The sequence below is a fragment of the Crotalus tigris genome, unplaced genomic scaffold (assembly GCF_016545835.1).
Source record: "Crotalus tigris isolate CLP2741 ecotype Arizona unplaced genomic scaffold, ASM1654583v1 scf7180000018301.7375997, whole genome shotgun sequence".
NCBI lineage: Eukaryota > Metazoa > Chordata > Lepidosauria > Squamata > Viperidae > Crotalus > Crotalus tigris.
In genome coordinates this window covers 2261533-2282968 of record NW_024096931.1, presented here as the reverse complement: position 1 = coordinate 2282968, position 21436 = coordinate 2261533, and the positions used below count along the sequence as shown (strand labels likewise).

Genomic DNA, 21436 nt, shown 5'->3' with positions numbered 1-21436 from the left:
GCTTCTTCAGTTCTGACTGTGTGGTGGGGAATGGAAGGATCCAACATTCACTCAGAGCTGAAGAAGCTTCTTGGATGAGAAGAGAAACGTCTTCAAAGGAAAAAATAAGGAAGTCCAATTGCCTGGTGACAAAAGCACCTTTGGGATCACCATGATCTGGAAGATGAGGACAAGAGATCACGCTCATCCAAAGTGGAACACAATTCCTTTCTAAAATCTAATCAGTCAGGTATGAAACTCCCTTGTATTTTTTGGCAATGCACTCTCAACAGACTGCTTACCCAAGTACTAAATTTCACATAGTGTAATTTACGCCCTGCCGCTTCCTGATGCATCATAAAATCTTTTGGATACCTGAGAATTTGGTACTTGCGTGACATCAAGACCTTGAAAAGCAATCAAAATCTTAAGGATGAATAAAATATGCTGTTAAGCACACTCAAAAGTTCAGTTTTTGCATGTACTTCTGCCCCTACAAGCTATTTCACTTTCATCATTGTTGATGTCATTGTTTCGTACATATAGATGTCTTGAGGTTATCAAACCAGATTTATTTTGATAACCACCGTGGCGTTGCCCTTGTCTGCTGCTGGTAGGATTATTATGCTGGTGTCTTCTTTCAGGTTAAGTAGTGCTGTCTGTTCCTCTTTGGGTAAGTTGCTTTTGGGTGGCTTGCTGGTGCAGAGGATGTTGGTGATTTCTAGTCTGATTCTGTTAGTGTCGTCAGGGTTGATTTTGGTCAGGCTGGTTTCAACTCCGCATATAATGGTTTCAGTGGGGATGTGTTTGGGAGCGACTGCAAAGTTGAATCCTCTGGAAAGGACATTGGTTTCGGCTTTGGTGAGGATCCTATCTGAGATGTTATGCACTGTTTGTTTCATGTGTGGCTGTGAGGGAGGAGGGGTGTAAGGACCCACCCCACTTTGCATCTTAAGAAGACAGAACTCTTGGAATAATTCTTCCAACAGGCATCCTTTATTAAGAGAAAATGGTTGCAGGCGTTCTAGACAGGACTTGGGATCCAAGCTCTCCCATTCACGGTTTTAAGGGGTTCCCCAGTAGCCCCACCCAATCACCCCCTTCTTCCAGCGACAGTCTCAGGCATTACACTCCCACCCCCTTTTCCTTACTGCCGGCTAGATGGAGACTTCAGAGAAGATTACATGAAAAGTAATAGCCCCATTGTTATGGTTAGTCCTTTTGGCGATACACACATGCAGTTCCTTTGAAGTGTACCGAAGGAAGTGAGGGCCATAAAGCCCCTTTGTTCACCCCCTTCCCTTCATCAGTGAGGGCCATAAAGCCCCTTTGTTCACCCCCTTCCCTTCATCGTATGACAGAATCCATAGAAGGCAGAAATGGGGTTTTCTATAATTGATAACTAGAGATGAAATATAATTGGATTCTGACAAGGGGTTTGTTTCTGGCGTTCTTGTAGTCTTCGGAGTTTGCCAGCATAATAATCCTACCAGCAGACAAGGGCAACGCCACAGTGATTATGAACACATCTGACTACCAAACCAAATTGACCAACCTACTCCAAGACTCCACATACAAACCCCTAAACACAGATCCCACCACCTACTTGGAAAAAACCCACCAGATCCAAAATAAAAGCCTCTCCCATTAGCGAAGAGATCCAGCAAAGAATCATTCCCAGAAAGAAATCATCCAGATGCCCCAAACTCTATGGTCTGCCCAAGATACACAAAGAAGGAACCCCACTTAGACCCATAGTCAGCTCCATAGGCTCACCTCTACAAAACCTAGCCAATTTTTTCGCCAAACAACTACAGCCCTATGCAGAATCCAGCAATGCTGGCTGGGGTATTCTGGGAGTTGAAGTCCATACATCTTAAAATGGCTAAGGTTGGGAAACACTGGCTTAGGGAATGCTTGTGTAAGAAGCCACTTTTACATCATCTGCTGATATTTAAAGGAAGTGACATGGAATAGAACCCTTCACTCAGAAAGCGGCATGCAGACGTCCCGAAGCTACCAAAACAAACTTAATTACCAGTCTGTTTCTTTCTGTGAAAACTCGCACGAGAATCACACTGTTGAGATGCATATATTTATTGTTATATAGCTCCTCCTGCAACAGCCAAAGGAAAAAGGATGGCATCCAGAGGCCTGCAAAACTCAGACAGGCTATTTTCCAGGCAGTCTTTGCGTAGGACATCCAGTCTGGTAAACATACACTTAAAGTAGGCTTATGGGTGCCTCGAGAAGAAAACGGACCCCAAGAGAACCAGCAGAGCCCAGGGACAGAGCGGGCTGTGTGCAGAGGCCCCTCGCTCTGTTCAGAATAATAAATAGCAACACACGTGTTGGTCTTTTTTAAACATTGTGAAAAACATGTCATTACTTACAAAGTACTCTGTAAACAATACAGTCTGCAGAATAGAATAGTAGAATAGAATACAGAATAAGAACAGAACAGAATAGAATAATAGAATAGAACAGAGCAGAATAGAGCTGGAAGGGACCTTGGAGATCTTCTAGTCCAGCCCCCTGCTCAAGCAGGACAACCTATGCCCTCTCAGACAAGTGACTGTCCAGTCTCTTCTTAAAAACCTCCAGTGATGGAGCGCCCACGATTTCTGGTGGCAAGCTGTTCCACTGGTTCATTGTCCTCTCTGTTAGGAACTTTCTCCTTAATTCCAGGTTGCTTCTTTCTTTGGTCAGTTTCCATCCATTGTTTCTTGTCACAGATCCTCTGCTGAACATGAGGGAACTACCATCCTTTCTGGTGCTGCCCGCAGAAATGTGGTGGAGGAGAAGTCCTTGGGGTTTCTTAGCCTCCCTCCCGTAGCTTCGTTTTTTCCAGTTAAAGATCCAGCTTCTCCCGCACGTTCCTAAGTGACATTTTTATCAGAGCTAATACTGTTTGTCATCAGCATGACATCCTTCCCCTGACAAAATGCCTTTGGATTAAAACACACGTGAACAGTAAGCAAATGAAGTGATGTTTGGACCTCCTTGTGACCAAGAGCCTCAAAGCCGGGGGCGCTGCCAGACTCGTTGGACCAAGGAAAGCTGCTGTTCTCAACACTGTTTTGCACTTAGCCACAAACCATGGTTTGTGTGTCTGGATTTGGAAAGCCCAAATTAATCACACTCTATTGGGCCTGGCCCCGATGATCATTGCAACCATGCTACAATGAACATGTGGGTTTACAGCAGTCCAGTCCAGTAGCTGAAAGGACTGAGGTCCATAAATATGGAATGGGATTTCCTGCCCAGGGTGGGACCTTCAGCTGGCCGGCTCTGGGAGAGGGTCTTAGGTCACTGAACTGTAGAGACTCCTGCAGGCCAATGTGGTGGCAGCTGAGTGCTGGGGGATACTCTGCCCAACGGAGCAAGGGGTCTTCATGTCAATTGCACCAGCCCAGCAAAATGTCCTCGGGATATAGTTACACCTACAAATCCCTTTCCTTTGGGGTTTTGAGATTCCTCAAAGTGTCCTCAGAGAAGATGTCCATGAAGAGAACTGGCCTAAGGAACAGATCCCAACTTGACACTGCAGCAATGTTATCCTCCATATTAGAGGGTGGTGAGGAGTGGCTTGCAACTTTTCCTTGCTCCTACACAATAGGCAGCCTCTGAAGACCCACCAAGTGGCAAAACAGTAGACACAGAGCTTTGAAACAGAGTTTCAAAATCCATCACTAAGCCTGTGTTACTATAAGGAAAAACTTAGCAACAACACTGGTGTTCTTAAAATAGCGTTCTGCCGTCAAGCCAACTTGCAGAAGAATTTTGCATGCAAGTCCATCCAGGTCTGATTTTATCAAATATTTTTCCGTATTCCAAGAAGACAAAGGCGAGTTGACTAAAATACCCTGCTGCTGTACACCAATGTTGTTGTTTTTTTGGTCTGAGCTTCATAAATCCTGGAATGCTCTGTTTATGATTCTGGTCCAAGAGCATCCATGGTGGAATAAAACAGTCAAAAGTGCAAAGTCCTGCTTCCCCCCCCCATATGTGCTGAATCTGCAACGTTTATAACAAAGGGCTTCAGTTTTCCTTTGCTACCCTGCTCCAGCCATAGCTGAATTCTTCACATAATTCTACCATTTTTTCCTATGGAATACAAAAAATATATAACGTGCTGGATCGTCATGTCATCTTATCTTTGATGTTCTTCGTTCTGGATGGCACCCCCAGGTGTGGAAGCACAGAGGCAATAAGAGTGCAATGGCTGGCCTGGTCCAATGCTATGCAAAGTAGGCCCAGAGGAAGACCCCAGCGCTCATGCACAAGACCAGGTTGATGTTGAGGATGTGCTTCACCAGAGGTGGTTCATCAAGTGAAGTCAAGGCCGTGACTCCGGCTTTGGGTTCAGCAGGCATCTCAGGTGAGTCCTTATTTCTGCTCTCCATCCCACAGAGCCACAAAAACAGGCTCATTAATTTAGACTTCTTCTCCTTCTTCTTTGTGTCCAAGGGACCTGCAGGCAAGACAATCAGTGGTAAGAACGCCACGAGGCACTCAAAATCTCTCCCATTTGGACCTCTGGAATTGGCTGGCATGTTCTGGGACCAATCCAGACAGTCGCTAGGAGTCAACGCTGACTCAAAGGCACCGAAACCAACAGCAGATTAGCTGCTGGTCCCAGAATTTGCCTTTATACATCTTGAATCTCAGATGAGTAGATTTATTTTCCTAATTTGACTTTTACAAATTTGCAAAGGGTGTCCCTCAACGTTTGCAAGGGATCTCCTGAACTTTGCCAAGGCTCGACTCTAGGGGTCACTACAAGACGTTGAAAGCCCCTTCCCCCCTTGGGAGAGAAAGGCAGCCTGGGATTCTCCCTCTGGGTATCCTAGATCAGGCATAGGCAACCTTGGCTCTTTTATGACTCGTGGACATCAACTCCCAGAATTCCTGAGCCAGCTGTGCTCTGCTGGCTCAGGAATTCTGGGAGTTGAAGTCCACGAGTCATAAAAGAGCCAAGGTTGCCTACCCGTGTCCTAGATATTGGGGCTTCTAACATCAGTACAATTTTCCAACCTCTTTGATGCTGGGAAGGGCTGGAGCACCCAGGATTTTGTAGCCCGGATGTGGGATGCCCAGAATTGCTTTGGAGCCAAGTAATTGCTTCGTCCCCAGAAAAGTGCATCTCAGCCTCCCTTAAAGCAATGGAAATGCCCCCCCCCCCCGTCTAAGGATTTGGAGACCTGTTGCACAACTGAGCAAACTGAAGAGTCTTCTTGGACGAGAAGCAAAATGTTTTCAAGGGAAAACCCAAGACTTTTCCAAAAGTCCAGTTGCCTTTTGGAAAAAGCACCTTTGGGATAACCACGACCTGGATGGATCTCCGTAGACAACTGAGCAAACCAGCTCTGGTGGCCACAGACGATTCTGCTCCTGCCCAGCCTCCGTTCACAAGTCCTCCTGGCTTCCTGATTCACATGCAAGAAACCTCCCCCCCATCAGAATTTGGGAGATAGACACTCAGCTGATCAAGGCTACCTGGGGTTGGGAAGGAGGAGACACGTTTGAATCCTCCCCTTTTCACTGTATGTTAGGATCAATGGTTTTTCTCTTCCCTTTCATTGTGGACAATGAGGGGGACACAGTGCTAACCCCCCCCTCGGAGATTAGAATAGCCCCAATCCTGATGACTTTTTGTAAGGCTTTAAAAACTTCTGTGGAGCCCCATATAGTCTCCGCATGTGTTGTATGGGCCCCGTTGCTTGGACTTAGTTTTAATTAGTTAATTATCTCGGCTGCTGTGTATATTTATTTTAGATGGTTTGGCATTTTAAATGTTTTTTATAGTTTTAGAATTGCCAGCTAGAGTCATTGGTTAAGATGGGCAGCTACAGAAATTGAATGAATGATAGATAGGTAGATAGAGAGAGAGAGAGATAAAAAGATGATAGATGATGGATGGATAGATAGATGATAGATAAATAGATAGATAGAGATAGATGATAGATAGATAGATAGATAGATAGATAGATAGATAGATAGATAGATAGATAGATAGATAGATGATAGACATAAATGATGGATGGATAGATGATAGATAGATAGATAGACAGACAGACATAAATGATGGATGGATAGAGATAGATAGATAGATAGATGATAGATAGATAGATAGATAGATAGATAGATGAGACAGACAGACAGAGACTTGATAGATATAGTTGATAGAGATGGATGAGAGAGAGAGAGAGAGAGAGATGATAGATAGATAGATAAATAGATAGATAGATAGATAGATAGATAGATAGATAGATAGATGAGACAGACAGACAGAGACTTGATAGATATAGTTGATAGAGATGGATGAGAGAGAGAGAGAGAGAGAGATGATAGATAGATAGATAGATAAATAGATAGATAGATAGATAGATAGATAGATAGATATGATAGACAGACAGACAGACAGTAACTTGGGATTGTTATTTCTATCAGTCAGTTTGCTGCCCTGAATCAAAACGGTGGCTCCACCTGATCAGTACAAAGACTGGAGCCCACTTTAGACGGGGGGCTCAGGCCAACTGGCCCTCTGCTCTGTCCCTTTGGAGAAGGAGGTCAAGGCACAACCTCTCACAGCCCCAACCTGTGGTCTCCATCAGGGGAAAGATTCTGTTCCTCTCCCCGATGGGCTGCTTACCTGAATGGTTTTTGCAAATGTTTTCTGGGCCATCCATGATTTCCAGTTGCCCCAGAGGAGAAGGACCAGCCTCGCGGTTTCCTTTGACTGGAACGGACAACGATGCAGTTGGAGCATCATTTTTTCTCGGAACATCCTTGCGGGTGAACCAGGTGAGGCGGCTAATCTGTTTGGACAAAAAAACAGCGTTCAACAGAACGGCTTCCTTTCTTTCGGAGACCCAAAGACGTTCCACACGCGAAGGGCACCACAATCGGAGTTCGGTGCCATTCTTAAGTAAGCTTGACAAGTCCATCATCAGCACAACTCCTGCTCCGAAAGACCTGCTCCACCAAGAGTTTTATAGGAGCAACCAGGGAAGGTAGCTTCTCATTGCCAGCAACCGGGACTGGTGCTCCACTATCGGCATTCCAAGCACCGGGCCTTCCTGGACTACCCAGGGGTAGGCAACCCAAAACACTCAAAGAGCCACTTGGACCCGTTTCCCACCAAAAGCAAAACACTGGGAGCCACAAAACCCTGTTGATATCTAAAATGAAGAGAATACTGCATACCATATATTCCGGCGTATAAGGCGACCTGGCGTATAAGACGACCCCCGTCTTCGGCGCCGAGTCGCATGCCTAGAAAGTCGTCTTATACGCCGGAAAGTACGGTATATCCTTTTTTACCTTTAATATGTATGTATGTATGTATATGTGTTTGTGTATGTATATATAAAATAAAGGTAAAACAAGATATATGCAGTGTTATCTTCATTTTAGATGTCAAAAGGGTCTCTCTCTCTGTGTGTGTGTGTCTCTCTCCTCTCCCTCTCCCTTTCTCTCCCTCTCTCTCTTTTTCTCCCCCCCCTCTTCCTCTCTCCGATCTTGTGCTCACCTGGCAAGCTGACTTCAAGCTGTTCTCCAACAAGCTCAGGGGTAGGCAACCTCGGCTCTTTTATGACTCATGGACTTCAACTCCCAGAAATCTTGAGTCAGCATAGCTGGGCTAGCTAGCTCTCTCCTGCCCTTCCTGCTTCCTGCAGAGATGCAGCAAAGGGAAGAGCCCCGCCCAAAAAGCTTTTCAGCTTGTCAGAGAACACCGTGAGTCCACTCTCTTTTACACACAGAGAGACAGAGACAGAGAGAGAAGCAGGGAAGTGCAAGTTCCTCTCTCTGTCTCTGTCTCTCTCTGCAAATGGCAGAGGAGGCTGGGAGCCACGGGAAGGCTCAAAGAGCCGCATGCAGCTCCGGAGCCACAGGTTGCCGACCTGTGTCTTAGGCCAATCCCTTCTGACTGCTTTTACTCCAGGTAGCCAGGTCACCCTAAGCAGGTCATGAGAGTGAAGACAGCCAGCGCCCCTCTCAATGCGCACATACCATTTCCTCTGGGGGGGGCTCCGTCAAGAGGCTGACAGCCACCACCACGATGAGCGTGATCACCCCCAGGATCATGGAGAAGTAGAGGTAATGCACGTATTTCACCACAGCCGGACGGTCATCTGACTCCCCACAGCCCGGCTGCAGGTAGACGAAATCCAAAACCATCCGGATTAGGCCGATCACCATGCCAACCAAAAGACCACAAAATGCCCCCTGGAGGAAAATCAAGAAAAGAAATCAGGTTAGTTCCCTGCCCCAAAACCAGCTGCCCTCTTTTTAGAACCACAAGAGTTTGCGGGACACCTGTCAGCTGCCACCTTACGTTTGCGTGTGTGCTTCGCTACCAGGCAGTGAGAGTCTGCCATGAACTCTGGGGAAGGTGGATGGGAGGGGGGAATGCTTGGGGGAAAGCGAAAGCAACCATTGTATCTCCTCAAGATGCTGCTTCAAGGTCAGCCGGCTGGGAGAAGAAGGCAGCTGCATAACAACGCTTGAACTGTCCGTTCTGAAAACATCTTGTCATGGTTCCAAAAGAAGAAGCTCTTCAAAGAACTTTGAGGCATTGTTTACCTTAAAGAATCTTTAATTTGCAACATAGCTTCTGCACGTACATAGAAAAGCCAAAATCTGAATTCTCCTCCCCCAGACACACAATAACAAAGCATAACTCACGCCTTCATTTAACAGTCATTAATTACATTCTCCAATTAGTTTGAAGTGTGAACTTTCCCTCCTGTTATCTCCTCTTATTACAACTAACCTTGAAAAATACTCTACTGAGGTATTGTTATGGCTAACTAGTCCCCAAGCACATTCTTCCCCCCCCCTCCCTTCTAGCACCATCTAATTTTAACTCTAAAAGTAATACATAGGTTAAATAGAAAATGTCTGCATCTTCATATATTGTCAAGCAAGAACATCCGATGTTAGCAGCATTGACACATCTTGCTTGAATCTGATTAGTCATGGGGGGGCGGTCAGTGATGGAAGGCAGTGAAAGAAGAGAAAAGCTGAACTTTGGGGATTTGTGTTGCTGCAATGCAATTAACTTCTAATAAAATTATACCTGTGTCATCAAACGGAGCCAAGGATTGTTTCTATTTAGAGGTTTAAGTGGTGGCAGGTCTGACACCCCCCAAAAGTGCTCGGAGTTACCTTCTCGTTTGTCCGCTTCCAGAAGCATCCGAGGATAAACACGATGGCCACGGGAGGTTGCAGGTAAGAGCTGATGGTCTGGATGTAGATGAAGAGCTGCCCACCCTGGCTGGCTTGCACCAGGGGGATCCACAGAATGGAAATGATCACAAGGAGCAGAACAAACACCCTGTGTGCAGAAGAAAGGCCGGGTCATTTGGATTTCACGCTCTTCAAATGGGGGGGGGGGTGAACAGATCCTGGTAGTGAATCCACATCTTAAGAAAGCAGAACTCTTGGAAACGGTCTCTTCCAACAGGAACTTTTATTAAAAGAAACTGATAACGGGCATGATAGACAGGGTCTGAGGGATTCCCTTACAATTTGATGTTTTAAAATGTCCCGAAGCAGCCCCACCCCGCAGTTCTTCCGGGCAATTCAAACAGGCAGATTTCTAGGTCTCAACTCCAGGAGAGAGAACATCGATCTGGCTCCGTTGGCATGATCATTCAACATCTCCTCACACAGATCCCAGATGCTGCATCTCCCTCCCCCCCCCTGCTTTCTCTCGCTGCCCAGTAAAGGAGGAAACGTTCAGAGGAGTGTAGGATGAAAGGCAAATGGCTACACTGTGATGGTTAGCACATCCGAAGCGAATCAACAAAAAGGTTACTTTGTAGTGAATAGAGGAGGTGAAAGTCATAAAACCCCCATGCATGCCCCCCCTCCCCCTTAGTAGCATGACAGGGTCCAGGAGAGAGTAAATTTGGTTTTATATCAGAGAAGATAGATAGAAATGAAATATAACTGGATTCTGACACCCTCCCCATTGGGAGCTTTGGAACGGCGGATTTGAGCTGAGCTCGGTTGGGACAAGTGCTCTGGCCTTCCGGAAGCAAAGCCCTTCTCTGCCGTTCATTAAAGGATCCTGAGCTTTTTCAGGTTTCTGGGTGAGCGTGAGGGAAAGGTATGTCAGGCCTGCCATCTTCAGCATACCTTGCCTCGCTGGCATCCTACCATAAAAGTGAAGGGAAGGGGAGAGGAGGGTGGGGACATAGGGAATGGGCGAAAGGAGAAAGGAAGGGGATGACAGGATTGACAGAGGTGTCGGTCTGGACCCAGCCAACCGAGCAAGGACGAAAAATGAAAGTGGAATGCAAAACTAAGGTAAAGAGGCACCCAATCTATTACTAACTGTATCAATTATATTTTTCTCATAATTAATTACATTTGGGTAACTAAAGCTTCCCTTATACCGACCCCCTTAGTATTTTCATATTTCCCATCTTATAGAAATCTCAGGGGCTGCCACAAAGAAGAGGGAGTCAAGCTATTCTCCAAAGCGCCTGAAGGCAGGACAAGAAGCAACGGGTGGAAACTAATCAAGGAGAGAAGCAACCTAGAACTAAGGAGAAACTTCCTGACAGTGAGAACAATTAATCAGTGGAACAGCTTGCCTCCAGAAGCAGTAACTGCTCCAACACTGGAAGTTTTTAAGAAGAGACTGGACAGCCATTTGTCCGAAATGGTGTAGGGTTTCCTGCCCGAGCAGGGGGTTGGACTAGATGACCTCCAAGGTCCCTTCCAACTTTACTACCATTACTATTACTAATCTCAAAGCCAGTCCCCAAACACCTAAAATGAATACGATTGGACACTGATGGACTGGTCAAGGGAGAGGGAACTAGAGATGGGAGAAAACACAGACTTTGCATGGGATTATTCAGATCCAGCTTTGCTTATCCTGTAATCACTTCACCTTAGTAAAGTGAACCTTTCCCTTCAATCATGGAGTCAAAGGTCTATCCTTCCTAAGGACCAAATTAGGACAGTTGTGAGAAATTGCTTTTATAGAACCCACTCATGAACATTGAGATGCAAGTTGAATCCCTCAAAAAGGGTCAGGCTCCTTGAATGACCATCAGAGAGGTGCTGTGCGCACATACAAAGTCCAAAGCATTTCTTTCAAATGATCTTCAGAATAAGCTCAGCCCTTAAAGGTCTTCTTTGGTCATTTGTTTGGCTATTGCTTGCCTCTTAAGAGTAGAGTACTCCTGGGACTCTTTGTAAGGACTCACCCCACTTTGCATCTTAACTTAAGAAGACAGAACTCTTGGAATCTTTCTTCCAACAGGCATCCTTTATTAAGAGAAAATGGTTGCAGGCGTTCTAGACAGGACTTGGGGTCCAAGCTCTCCCCTTCAAGGTTTTAAGGGATTCTCCAGCAGCCCCACCCAATCACCTCCTTCTTCCAGAGACAGTCTCAGGCATTACATTCCCACCCCCTTTCTCTCACTGCCGACAGGAGGGAGACTTCAGAGAGGAGTACATGAAAGGTAATAGCCCCATTGTTATGGTTAGTCCTTTTGGTAGTATCCACATCCAGACTCTTTGAAGTGTACTGAAGGAAGTGAGGGCCATAAAGCCCCTTTGTTCACCCGCTTCCCTTCATCGTATGACAGAATCCAGAGAAGGCAGGAATGGGGTTATCCATAGTCGATAACTAGAGATGAAACATAATTGGATTCTGACACTCTTGCTAGATGTGTCCCATGGGCTTACCTGCCAACTATCATGAGCTCCCATTCAGAAGACAGAGGTCGAAGATGTCGCCAAAGGTCCATGGTGAAAATGGTGCTTGCGCTGTTGAAGATTGAAGTCAAAGAGGACATCAGCGCTGCGATCATGACCGACATCATAAGCCCTCTTAGTCCTAGAAGCAAAAAGTCTGGATGAGAATTTTTGCTTACCAGCGTCCTCCTCAGGAATCACAAGAAGTTTGCAGTTTACTCAGAAAGTTCTCACTATTTGCTTACTCATAGCTTGCATCCAGCTTCAGAAAAAAAGAAATAAAATCAGGAATTGTTTCCTTTGACAAAGAGAAAAATAATCTAATTTACTTTTCACAGATGTATAGAATCACAGAATAAAATGGAACAGAACAGAAAAGGACAGGACAGGACACAATACTTTATTGGCCAAGTGTAATTGGACACACAAGGAATTTGTCTCCGGTGCAGAAGCTCTCAGTGTACTACAAACAATAAAGTGATAAGTCATAGATCATGAATCATAAGTTATAATCATAAATCATAAGATTCAATCATAAATCGTAAGATACAATTGATAAATCATAATATACCAATAGGAGAAGGTAGTAGGAAAGATGACAAATGAGAAAGATGAAAAGATGCTATTCCATCTAGTTTTACGTTATCTGCAAATGTAATTATTTCCTCCAACATTAATATAAGTAATTAATGAAAAAAATAGCATACCGGACCCGCCTAAAGCAGCTCATTCACTATAGTGCAGAGGTAGGCAACCTTGGCTCTTTTATGACTCGTGGACTTCAACTCCCAGAATTCCTGAGCCAGCTATACTAGCTCAGGAATTCTGAGAGTTGAAGTCCACGAGTCATAAAAGAGCCAACGTTGCCTACCCCTGCTCTAGTGAGATAAGGAACTTTTGGACACCACTCTTAGTACCCATTACAAGCCAGCTAAGTATCCATGTAATAGATAGGTAATCCAGCCCACATTTCAGCTTGCTAACTAGATTGTCATGTGGTACTTTATTAAATGCATTACTAAAATCAAGATACCGTATATGCCGGCGTATAAGGCAACTTCCTTATATAAATGGGGGTCGTCTTATACGCCGGAAATACTGGTAGTTTCCGGCGTATAAGACGACGTTCTAGGAATGCGGCTCAGCGACAAAGATGGGGGTCGTCTTATACGCCGGGTCGCCTTGTACGCCGGTATATACGGTATATTATAACCACAGCATCCCCCCAATCTATTAAAGAGTTTTCCACATCAAAAAAATGAAATAAGATTTCACAGTTCATAAAATAGTGAAGGTCAGAAACCAATTTCCTATGAGGAACAGTTAAAGGATTTGTTTGCATACAAAAAATTATCTAAGGGGAAAGAAGGTTGTAGTCTGAAAAGATAGCCAAAAACAGGAATTAGTCTTGTTTTCTATTGCCCAGAGAGGACAGGACCAGAATCAATGGGTTAAAACTACAATGAAAGAGATTCTCAGTTAGGCATCAGGAGGATCGCTCTGACTATATGAACTGTCTTCCATAACTGGCAGGCTGGAATGAACAACTCTTCTATAGAGCAGTGGTTCTCAACCTGTGGGTCGGGACCCCATTTGGGGTCGAACGACCATTTCACGGGGGTCGCCAAACAACGCAGTCCGCCATTTTTTCCCCCTTTTCCTTAGCTGTGCTACTCCCTTTTATTCTATTGGCTTTTGAAAGCCAATAGAATAGACTCTCTTGAATAGAGTCTAATTCTATTGGCTTTCAAAAGCCAATAGGAATTGTCCAGGCTGTCTCTGCCCTGCTGAGCCCGCCAAAAGTCCCATTCTGCAAACGGTGCTGCACCAGTTGAGTAGTCCTCGACTTACGACCGGTTGGGGGTCGCGGCATTAAAAAAGTTGAGAACCACTGCTATAGAGAAAGAGAAGTTCTGCCTTTTCCATGCTTGTTATTCTTTAGCTATATTTTCCTAGCATGTGTATCATATTTTATCTACCCTTTTATTCTGAAGATAACAAAGGAGCCCCTTTCGCTGTTCTTAGCATCCTTTGTAAACTCCAACTCGTTCTGAGTAGCCAGCAAAGCAATGACTAGAAGCCAACTTGACTTTGTCCAAAACAGATCATGCCAAACAAATCTTATTGCATTCTTTGACAAAGTAACTAAATTAGTGGTCCAGCGCAATGCTGTGGATATAATTTACTTGGACTTCAGTAAGGCATTTGATAAAGTAGATTGTAACCTACTACTTGGTAAGATAGGAAAAAAATGGGATAAACAGCATCACCCCCAGATGGATCTCTAACTGGCTGAACACCCGCACTCGACGTGTGGTCCTCAGTGGAACTATATCTACATGGAGAAAAGCAAAGTGGGGTACTCCACATTTCTGTCTTAGGCCCAGTACTCTTCAACAACTTCATAAACAATTTAGATAAGGGAATAGAAGGAGAACTCATCACATTTGCAGATGACACCAAGAAGGTAGGCTCAAGATCCAGAAGATAGACTTGAACACTGGATCCAATACAACAAAATGCAACTCAGTTGTGAGAAAAGTAAGGTATTAGTCTGCTCCTGAAGGCTCCCAAGAGTCCTATTGCAATTCTGCCTGTCGACCATGCCCCTCTTCGCATTAATGAGAAGCCCCTTACCCAGTGGCAGAAGCTCTATGACGAGTTTGGGGTACGCAATATCTGAACATCCAGATGGATTGCCACAGATCTCTTTACAGGATTTGGGATCAGCACAGGCCACTAGATCTGCAACAAAATAGAACCAAAAGACGTTATGAAGGGTGAGAGAAAGGCTGAACAATTGGAAAAAGTAAAAAAAAAAAAAAAGGATTAGAAATCAGATTCAGGACTGCCATTTTGAAATCAGAATAAGGCCTGCAAGATGAAAGGCTGGGGGTCCCAACTTTGGCTTCTGGAAGCCCTCAGGGTCTTCCCAGCCTTGCCCCCTCCCGGAATAGCTAACACACCTATCTTCCCAGAAGAATCTCACCTGAATTCTAATCTCTTGCCCCAGTGTGGATGAAAATCAAGGTATTTACACCCCAAACTGCTTGTCAGTTGGTTAAAAGATCAAAATGCAAATGCTGAAATAATTTCTTTTTAGCTAATTCTTGGCTACTTGGGATATATTTTTTAAAAAATCATGTAGAAAAGAAGAAGCATTTGATTCTTGATTTTTTTTTTTAAGAATTACACTTCTCTTTGTATCCTCATTTGGTTTGGTTTTAGCCCAGTCTCGGTGAACTGAGAAAGAAAGAGTCTGAGAAGACAGCCTTATTATGTATTATTAAATAAAATATGAAATATTAGAAATGGTTTAATAATTTATTAAATAATAAATACTATACTAATAATTATTAAATAATAATAAATAATAAGGCTGTCTTCTCAGACTCTTTCTTTCTCAGTTCTTCCAGACTAGGCCAGAACCAAACTGAAGGGAAGCGTTGTTGTTGTTGTTAGTTGCGAAGTCGTGTCCGACCCATCGTGACCCCATGGACAACGTTCCTCCAGGCCTTCCTGTCCTCTGCCATTTTCTGGAGTCCATTGAAGCTCACGCCTACTGCTTCAGGACTCCATCCAGCTACCTCCTTCTCTGTCCTCCCGTTCTTCTCTTGCCCTCCACCTTTCCCAGCATCAGGCTCTTCTCCAGTGAGTCCTTCCTTCTCATTAGATGGCCAAAGTACTTGAGTTTCAACTTCAGGATCTGGCCTTCTAAAGAGCAGTCAGGGCTGATCTCCTCTAGGACTGACCAGTTGGATCGCCTTGCAGTCCAGGGGACTTGCAGGAGTCTTCTCCAGCACCAGAGTTCAAAGGCCTCCATCCTTTGGCGCTCAGCCTTTCTTATGGTTCAACTTTCACAGCCATACATTGCAACTGGGAAAACCATGGCCTGGACTATACGCACTTTTGTTGGCAGGGTGATGTCTCTGCTTTTTAGAATGCTGTTTAGATTTGCCATAGCTTTCCTCCCCAGGAGCAAGCGTCTTCTAATTTCTTGGCTGCAGTCCCCATCTGAGGTGATCTTGGAGCCCAGGAAGATAAAATCTGTCACTACCTCCATTTCTTCCCCATCTATTTGCCAGGAATTGAGAGGGCCGGATGCCAAGGGAAGCGTAATGCCCCCCCCCCCCCAATAAAAAGAACATGCTTCTTTTCTAAATGATTTTTAGGCCACCGCTCCCACTCTTACCTGGAAAGAGGATACGGCTGATCATGCCAGGCAAGACCATCATGAAGAGAGGCAGGATCTTCAAGTAGGAGGCCAGCAGGGCCCCGCCCTTGGCATGAGAGAGAGACTTTGCCGCCAGAGACCTTTGGACAATGACCTTCAAAGGAAAAGGAGATGGACAGGGTTCATTTTCCCTTCTTCGCCTAGAACAGCCTCCCACATCACCCCAGCTTCAAAGTCCAGGCAGGGCGTAGTCCAAAAAGTCAAGATGATGGTCACAATAGTCCAGTCAACGTTTCAACCAATTTTTTTTAATGTGCTTTGGCTTCCTTGTCCACACCTCGCAGATGCTTCCAAGTTCAGAACCATGAAGATGTACCCAAATGTCAACCTGACAAAGTAGACCAGACTGAAAAAAAACCCAAGACCAAGTAGGATACTTTTATGGTAAAGCTCTAGGACAGTGTTTCTCAACCTTGACAATTTTAAGGCATGTGGACTTCAACTCCCAGAATTCCACAGCCAGCAATGCTGGCTGTGGAATTCTGAGAATTGAAGTCCACATGCCTTAAAATTGTCAAGGTTGAGGAACACTGCTCTAGGAACAGAAGCTTGCAAGTCTCAATGTCCTTGTCCCTCCCTCCCTTTATCTTTGTGTGAATTGGGGGGGGGAGAGGGGAGAGGTTGTCTGAGAATTTTTTTCACATTGTTTTCTCTGGGGGGGAACTCAAGGCTGGCTTATCTGTTGCCTTGGAAGCAGCTCTTCCTTCTGTCTGCCAAGGCCATTTGCTCTGTTCTCTACTCCAAATAGACAGTGGCTGTTGAGACGCTGGCGTGTGGCGCATTCTGAAGGCAGACGGTGCTGGCCTTGAATGTGGGAAGCCTGGATTGACAACTTTGCATAGTCAGGAGAAGGAAGGGGGTGTCCTCTCTATCCAAATGCTGCTCATTCAGAACATCCACTAATGGTGGATCGTAGTGAGGAGCCAACCATATGAGTATTTATTTATTTACCAGATTTATTTTCCAAAGCACCAGAAGGCAAGACAAGAAGCAAGGGATGGAAACTAACCAAGGAGAGAAGCAACCTCGAAATAAGGAGGGATTTCCTAACAGTGGGAACAATTAACCAGTGGAACAGCTTGCCTCCAGAAGTTGTGGGTGCTCCATCACTGTAGGTTTTTAAGATGAGATTGGACAGCTATTTGTCTAAAATGGTATAGGGTAGTGGTTCTCAACCTTTTTAATGCCGTGACCCCCAACCGGTCGTAAGTCGAGGACTACTCAACCGGTCGTAAGTCAAGGACTACTCAACTGGGGCAGCACCGTTTGCAGACTGGGACTTTTGGCGGGCTCAGCAAGGCAGAGATAGCCTGGATAATTCCTATTGGCTTTTGAAAGCCAATAGAATTAGACTCTATTCAAGAGAGTCTATTCTATTTGGCGACCCCCGTGAAATGGTCGTTCGACCCCAAATGGGGTCCCGACCCACAGGTTGAGAACCACTGGTATAGGGTCTCCAGCTTGAGCAGGAGATTGAATTAGAAGACCAGATCCCTTCCAACTCTATTATTCTGTGTTTTATGTTCTATATCAGTGTTTCCCAACTGTGACAATTTTAAGGCATGTGGACTTCAACTCTCAGAATTCCACAGCCAGCAATGCTGGCTGTGGAATTCTGGGAGTTGAAGTCCACATGCCTTAAAATTGTCAAGGTTGAGAAACACCGTTCTATATAGTTGCTCATCTCACAAAATGTGACTCTGGGCGCTCCCAAACGTGTCTCATGATTATAAGTAATTCCCAGTTTAAGGATGAGTTCTGTACTCAAGGTCTGTCCTTAAGTCAAATTTGTATGTAAGCCGGAACAGTGTTATATAATACTGTATAAATAACATTGTGTAATGAACTTGAACCATTGTGTATTTAACTTGAATCACTGTGTATTTCAATCACATTTTGCAACAATAGGCTCCATTCTTAACCATGGGTCATCCTTAAATCGGGGCATTCTTAACCCAGGGACTTACTGTGTTACCATGACAGCACATGATGATGTGGGCAGATTTACAGTGTTGTTCTCATAATGCCAGACATTTCAGTTGCCACACTTGAGAAGCGATTCGGAGGAAGTTGTGCAAACTTTCTCAAGCACACAGCCCTGATCCTAATTAAAGTAGCCGCATCTTTTGCCACTCCTGTGTGTGAGCTATGCTGCAAGTTCTCCCTTAAAGCAATGCTATCACTTCCTGGCATATGGTGGCAATTTCTCTTCCTTTAAAGCTCTCCCTCTGTAGAGGACACAATGGCTGAGCGGTTAAAGATGCTGAGCTTGTCAGCTGGAAGCTTACAGCCCGGGTTTGAGACACAAGTGCCATGCGACGAGTTGAGCTCCTGCCCAACTAGCAGTTCGAAAACATGCAACTGTGAGTAGTTAAGTCCTAGAAGAGATCAACCCCGACTGCTCTTTAGAAGGCCAGATCCTGAAGTTGAAACTCAAGTACTTTGGCCACCTAATGAGAAGGAAGGACTCGCTGGAGAAGAGCCTAATGCTGGGAAAGATGGAGGGCAAGAGAAGAAGGGGACGACAGAGACTGAGGTGGCTGGATGGAGTCCCTGAAGCAGGAGGTGTGAGCTTCAATGGACTCCAGAAGATGGTAGAGGACAGGAAGGCCTGGAGGAACGTTGTCCATGGGGTTGTGATGGGTCGGACACGACTTCGCAACTAACGACAACAACAATCATTTCAGTGAGAAGGTTAACAGTATTTTGTGCATTTTGGCTGGCCACATGACCACAGAAAAAGTCTTCGCTGGCTCCCTCAGCTAAGAAATGGAGATGAGCACCACCCCTTAGAATCGGATACAACTGGACAAGGGAAACCTTGACCTTTTAAAACTCTTCCTCAGCCAGAAGACAAACGTAGCGGGTGAGATGAATTACCTGGTCAGTGCACCAGTACCACAAAGATGGGATGGTCATTCCCACTATGATTCCTGGCCAGGGAAAGTCGGACGTGACAGGGTCCCGGAATATGTGGAAGGCATCCTGTCTTGGCAAGCCACAGCTGGTGTTTCCGTGGTGGTTGCTTGCGATGGCTTTGAAGTATCTGTTCTTCAGGTCCTCAAGGCCTCCAACTTTGGCAAAGCCTAGAGAGGTTGAAATGGACCAGTTCAGCTGCCACCCCCAGACAGACATCAGGCTAAGGAATAGCAATTCTGAAAGCCTCCCGCCCAGTACTCACTGAAGCCCATCAGGGTGAGGGCGCCAGCCAGCATGATGACCGTCTGCAGGGTGTCCGTGTAGATGACCGCTGCCAGGCCCCCTGTAGAAAGCAGCAAGAGCTGGATTGGGGTCCAGTTTCCGCCCCAAAATCTGGACTAGCCTCAAAAAAGCCCTTTCTTGATATTGAAAGTTTATTATTACTTTATTTGTTAAATTTGCAAGTCACCCCTCTCCTTATCCAGTGACTCTCGGTAGCTGCACAGTGCTGGAAAAATGAGAATATACCGTCAGAGGAAGAAGTGATAAGAAAAATCCTGGACTGTGCTGAGATGGACAAATTAACAAAAGAGATAAAAGAAAAGGAAGACACAGAGTACTATCTAATATGGAATAAGTGGCATTTATTTATTTATTTATTTATGAGACTTATATATCGCTTTAAGTGCAAAGCACTCTCTAAGCGGTGTACACCAGTAAGCAATGTATATATATATATATTTACATTGCCCCCAACAATCTGGGTCCTCATTTGACCTACCCCAGAAGGATGGAAGGCTGAGTCAACTGGTTGGAGATTAGAAATAATAAATGAGAATAAAAGTGGAGAGGTTAAAAATGGAAAATGTGTGTATAATAATGTATAGTAATAATAATATGTATTATTTTTAGTATGAAGTATAGTATGAAGGAAGAAAAATGCAAACAAGAAACAACGGGACAACAAGGACAAATATATCTAAAGAAGAATAAGGGGGAGAAATGTAAATAATAGAAGACTACTGTTACGAAATTGCTGTTAAAAAAAGGAGGCGTATATACTGTGTGTGTATATGTGCTATGTTTTGTTGTTTTAAAAAATAAAAAAAAACTTTTTTTTTTTTTTAAAAGTGACTTTCGGTAGCTAAAGTTAATTTTATACCTATCAGAAAATTGCTGTTTTAATGCAGGTGTGATTAAATATTGGGACAGTTCTTGGAAGGTTTACTGTTGGCATTTTTAACTAGAAATCCAAATAAAAAATACCATGCACCTGATTATTTGCATCGCAAGTACCTAGCCTACGTTTGGTTTTGCTATTTTTAATATAACAAGACTTTCCCGACGGGAATGATGTGCCAGTTGGAAAGCAGTCGTTTTGGAAAGAGAAGAAACAATTTTATGATGCTGGCTGAGATGGCAAAATTGACCTTTTGATTAGAGAAAAGACACCGATTAATATGAATGCTGGCTGGAAAACCCTTCTCCGGGAAACAGGAAAAAATAAATAAAATTGTGGCAAGTATGTTTGATGATCAGAAAAAAAAAACAGTAGATTAGAGGAAAAATGAAACTGATGTAACTTTAGAGCAAGAGGTCAATTCAAATTCATGCTTCTATCTGTTATAAAAGACAATCAAAAATCATTTTCTGCCTTTTTCTCTTCTTTCTGCACTTTTGGCTTTGCTCTTTCTTTTTTTCTCTTTCCTACCTGAACGGTTAGTTTTTGTTAGTTTTTATATTTCTAGTTTAAACAATCTAGTAAAGTTATCAGACAATTTTATTGCCTTTTGCATAGAGTGGAATATGTGTTTGTGTATGTGTGTGTGTGAGAGAGAGAGAGAGAGAGAGAGAGGGAGGGAGGGAGGGAGAAGGAGGGGGGAGGGAGGGAGAGGGGGAGAGAGAGAGGGAGGGAGGGAAGAGGGGGAGAAGGGGAGAGGGGGGAGGGAGGGAAGAGGAGGAGGAACGAAGAGGGGAGAGAGAGAGAGAAGGAGAGAGGGAGAGAAGAGGGGGAAGGAGGGAGAGGGGGAGAGAGAGGGACGGAGGGAGGGGGGAGGAAGGGAGAGAGAGGGGGAGGGGGAGGGGGAGAGAGAGAGGGAAGGAGGGAGGGAGGGAAGAGGGGGAGGAAGGGAGAGAGAGGGAGAGAGAGGGAGAGGAAGGGAGGGAGAGAGGGAGGAGGGGAGGGAGGGAGGGGGGAGAGAGAGAGGGAGGGAGGGAGGAGAGGAGAGGGAAGAAGGGGGAGAGGGGGATAGATAGAAGGAGAGGGAGGGAGGGAGGAGGGGGAGGGAGAGGGGGAGAGGGGGAGAGAGAGAGGGAGGGAGGGAAGAGGGGCGAGGAAGGGAGAGGTGGGGGCGTGAGAGAGATTTTGCTGGGATCCACATCGGCTTTCAGTGGGGACCTAACTTAACTCTCGCTGTCCTCTTCAAACAACTTTTGGGGTATTGGGGAGCAGATGCAGTAGGCAACCTGGCAAGAAAGGAGCGTCTGCCGTTCCCATCAAGCCAACTGGTGGTCTAGCAATAGATCATGACTGGCTGTTTGCTTGCCTTTCCTCCTGTGGTTTGATTTTCCCTGTTTTTC

The 21436-nt window shown here is 45.0% G+C and overlaps 1 protein-coding gene across 6 annotated transcripts in view; it reads right to left on the bottom strand.

Moving 5' to 3' along the window:
• Positions 1-2586: 2586 nt before the first annotated feature.
• The window catches only part of SLC5A11 (solute carrier family 5 member 11), a 39534-nt gene continuing 20684 nt past the window's right edge, over positions 2587-21436 (bottom strand). For all 6 annotated transcript variants that reach the window (XM_039349742.1, XM_039349744.1, XM_039349745.1 and 3 more), the window contains 9 exons: positions 19119-19199; positions 18818-19023; positions 15896-16031; positions 14341-14448; positions 11695-11845; positions 9154-9322; positions 7996-8211; positions 6635-6800; positions 2587-4453 (listed from right to left, as the gene is read on the bottom strand). In XM_039349742.1, the coding sequence (XP_039205676.1) occupies positions 4221-4453; positions 6635-6800; positions 7996-8211; positions 9154-9322; positions 11695-11845; positions 14341-14448; positions 15896-16031; positions 18818-19023; positions 19119-19199 (1466 nt within the window). In that variant the 3' untranslated portion in view covers positions 2587-4220. The remainder of the gene's footprint in view (positions 4454-6634; positions 6801-7995; positions 8212-9153; positions 9323-11694; positions 11846-14340; positions 14449-15895; positions 16032-18817; positions 19024-19118; positions 19200-21436) is intronic.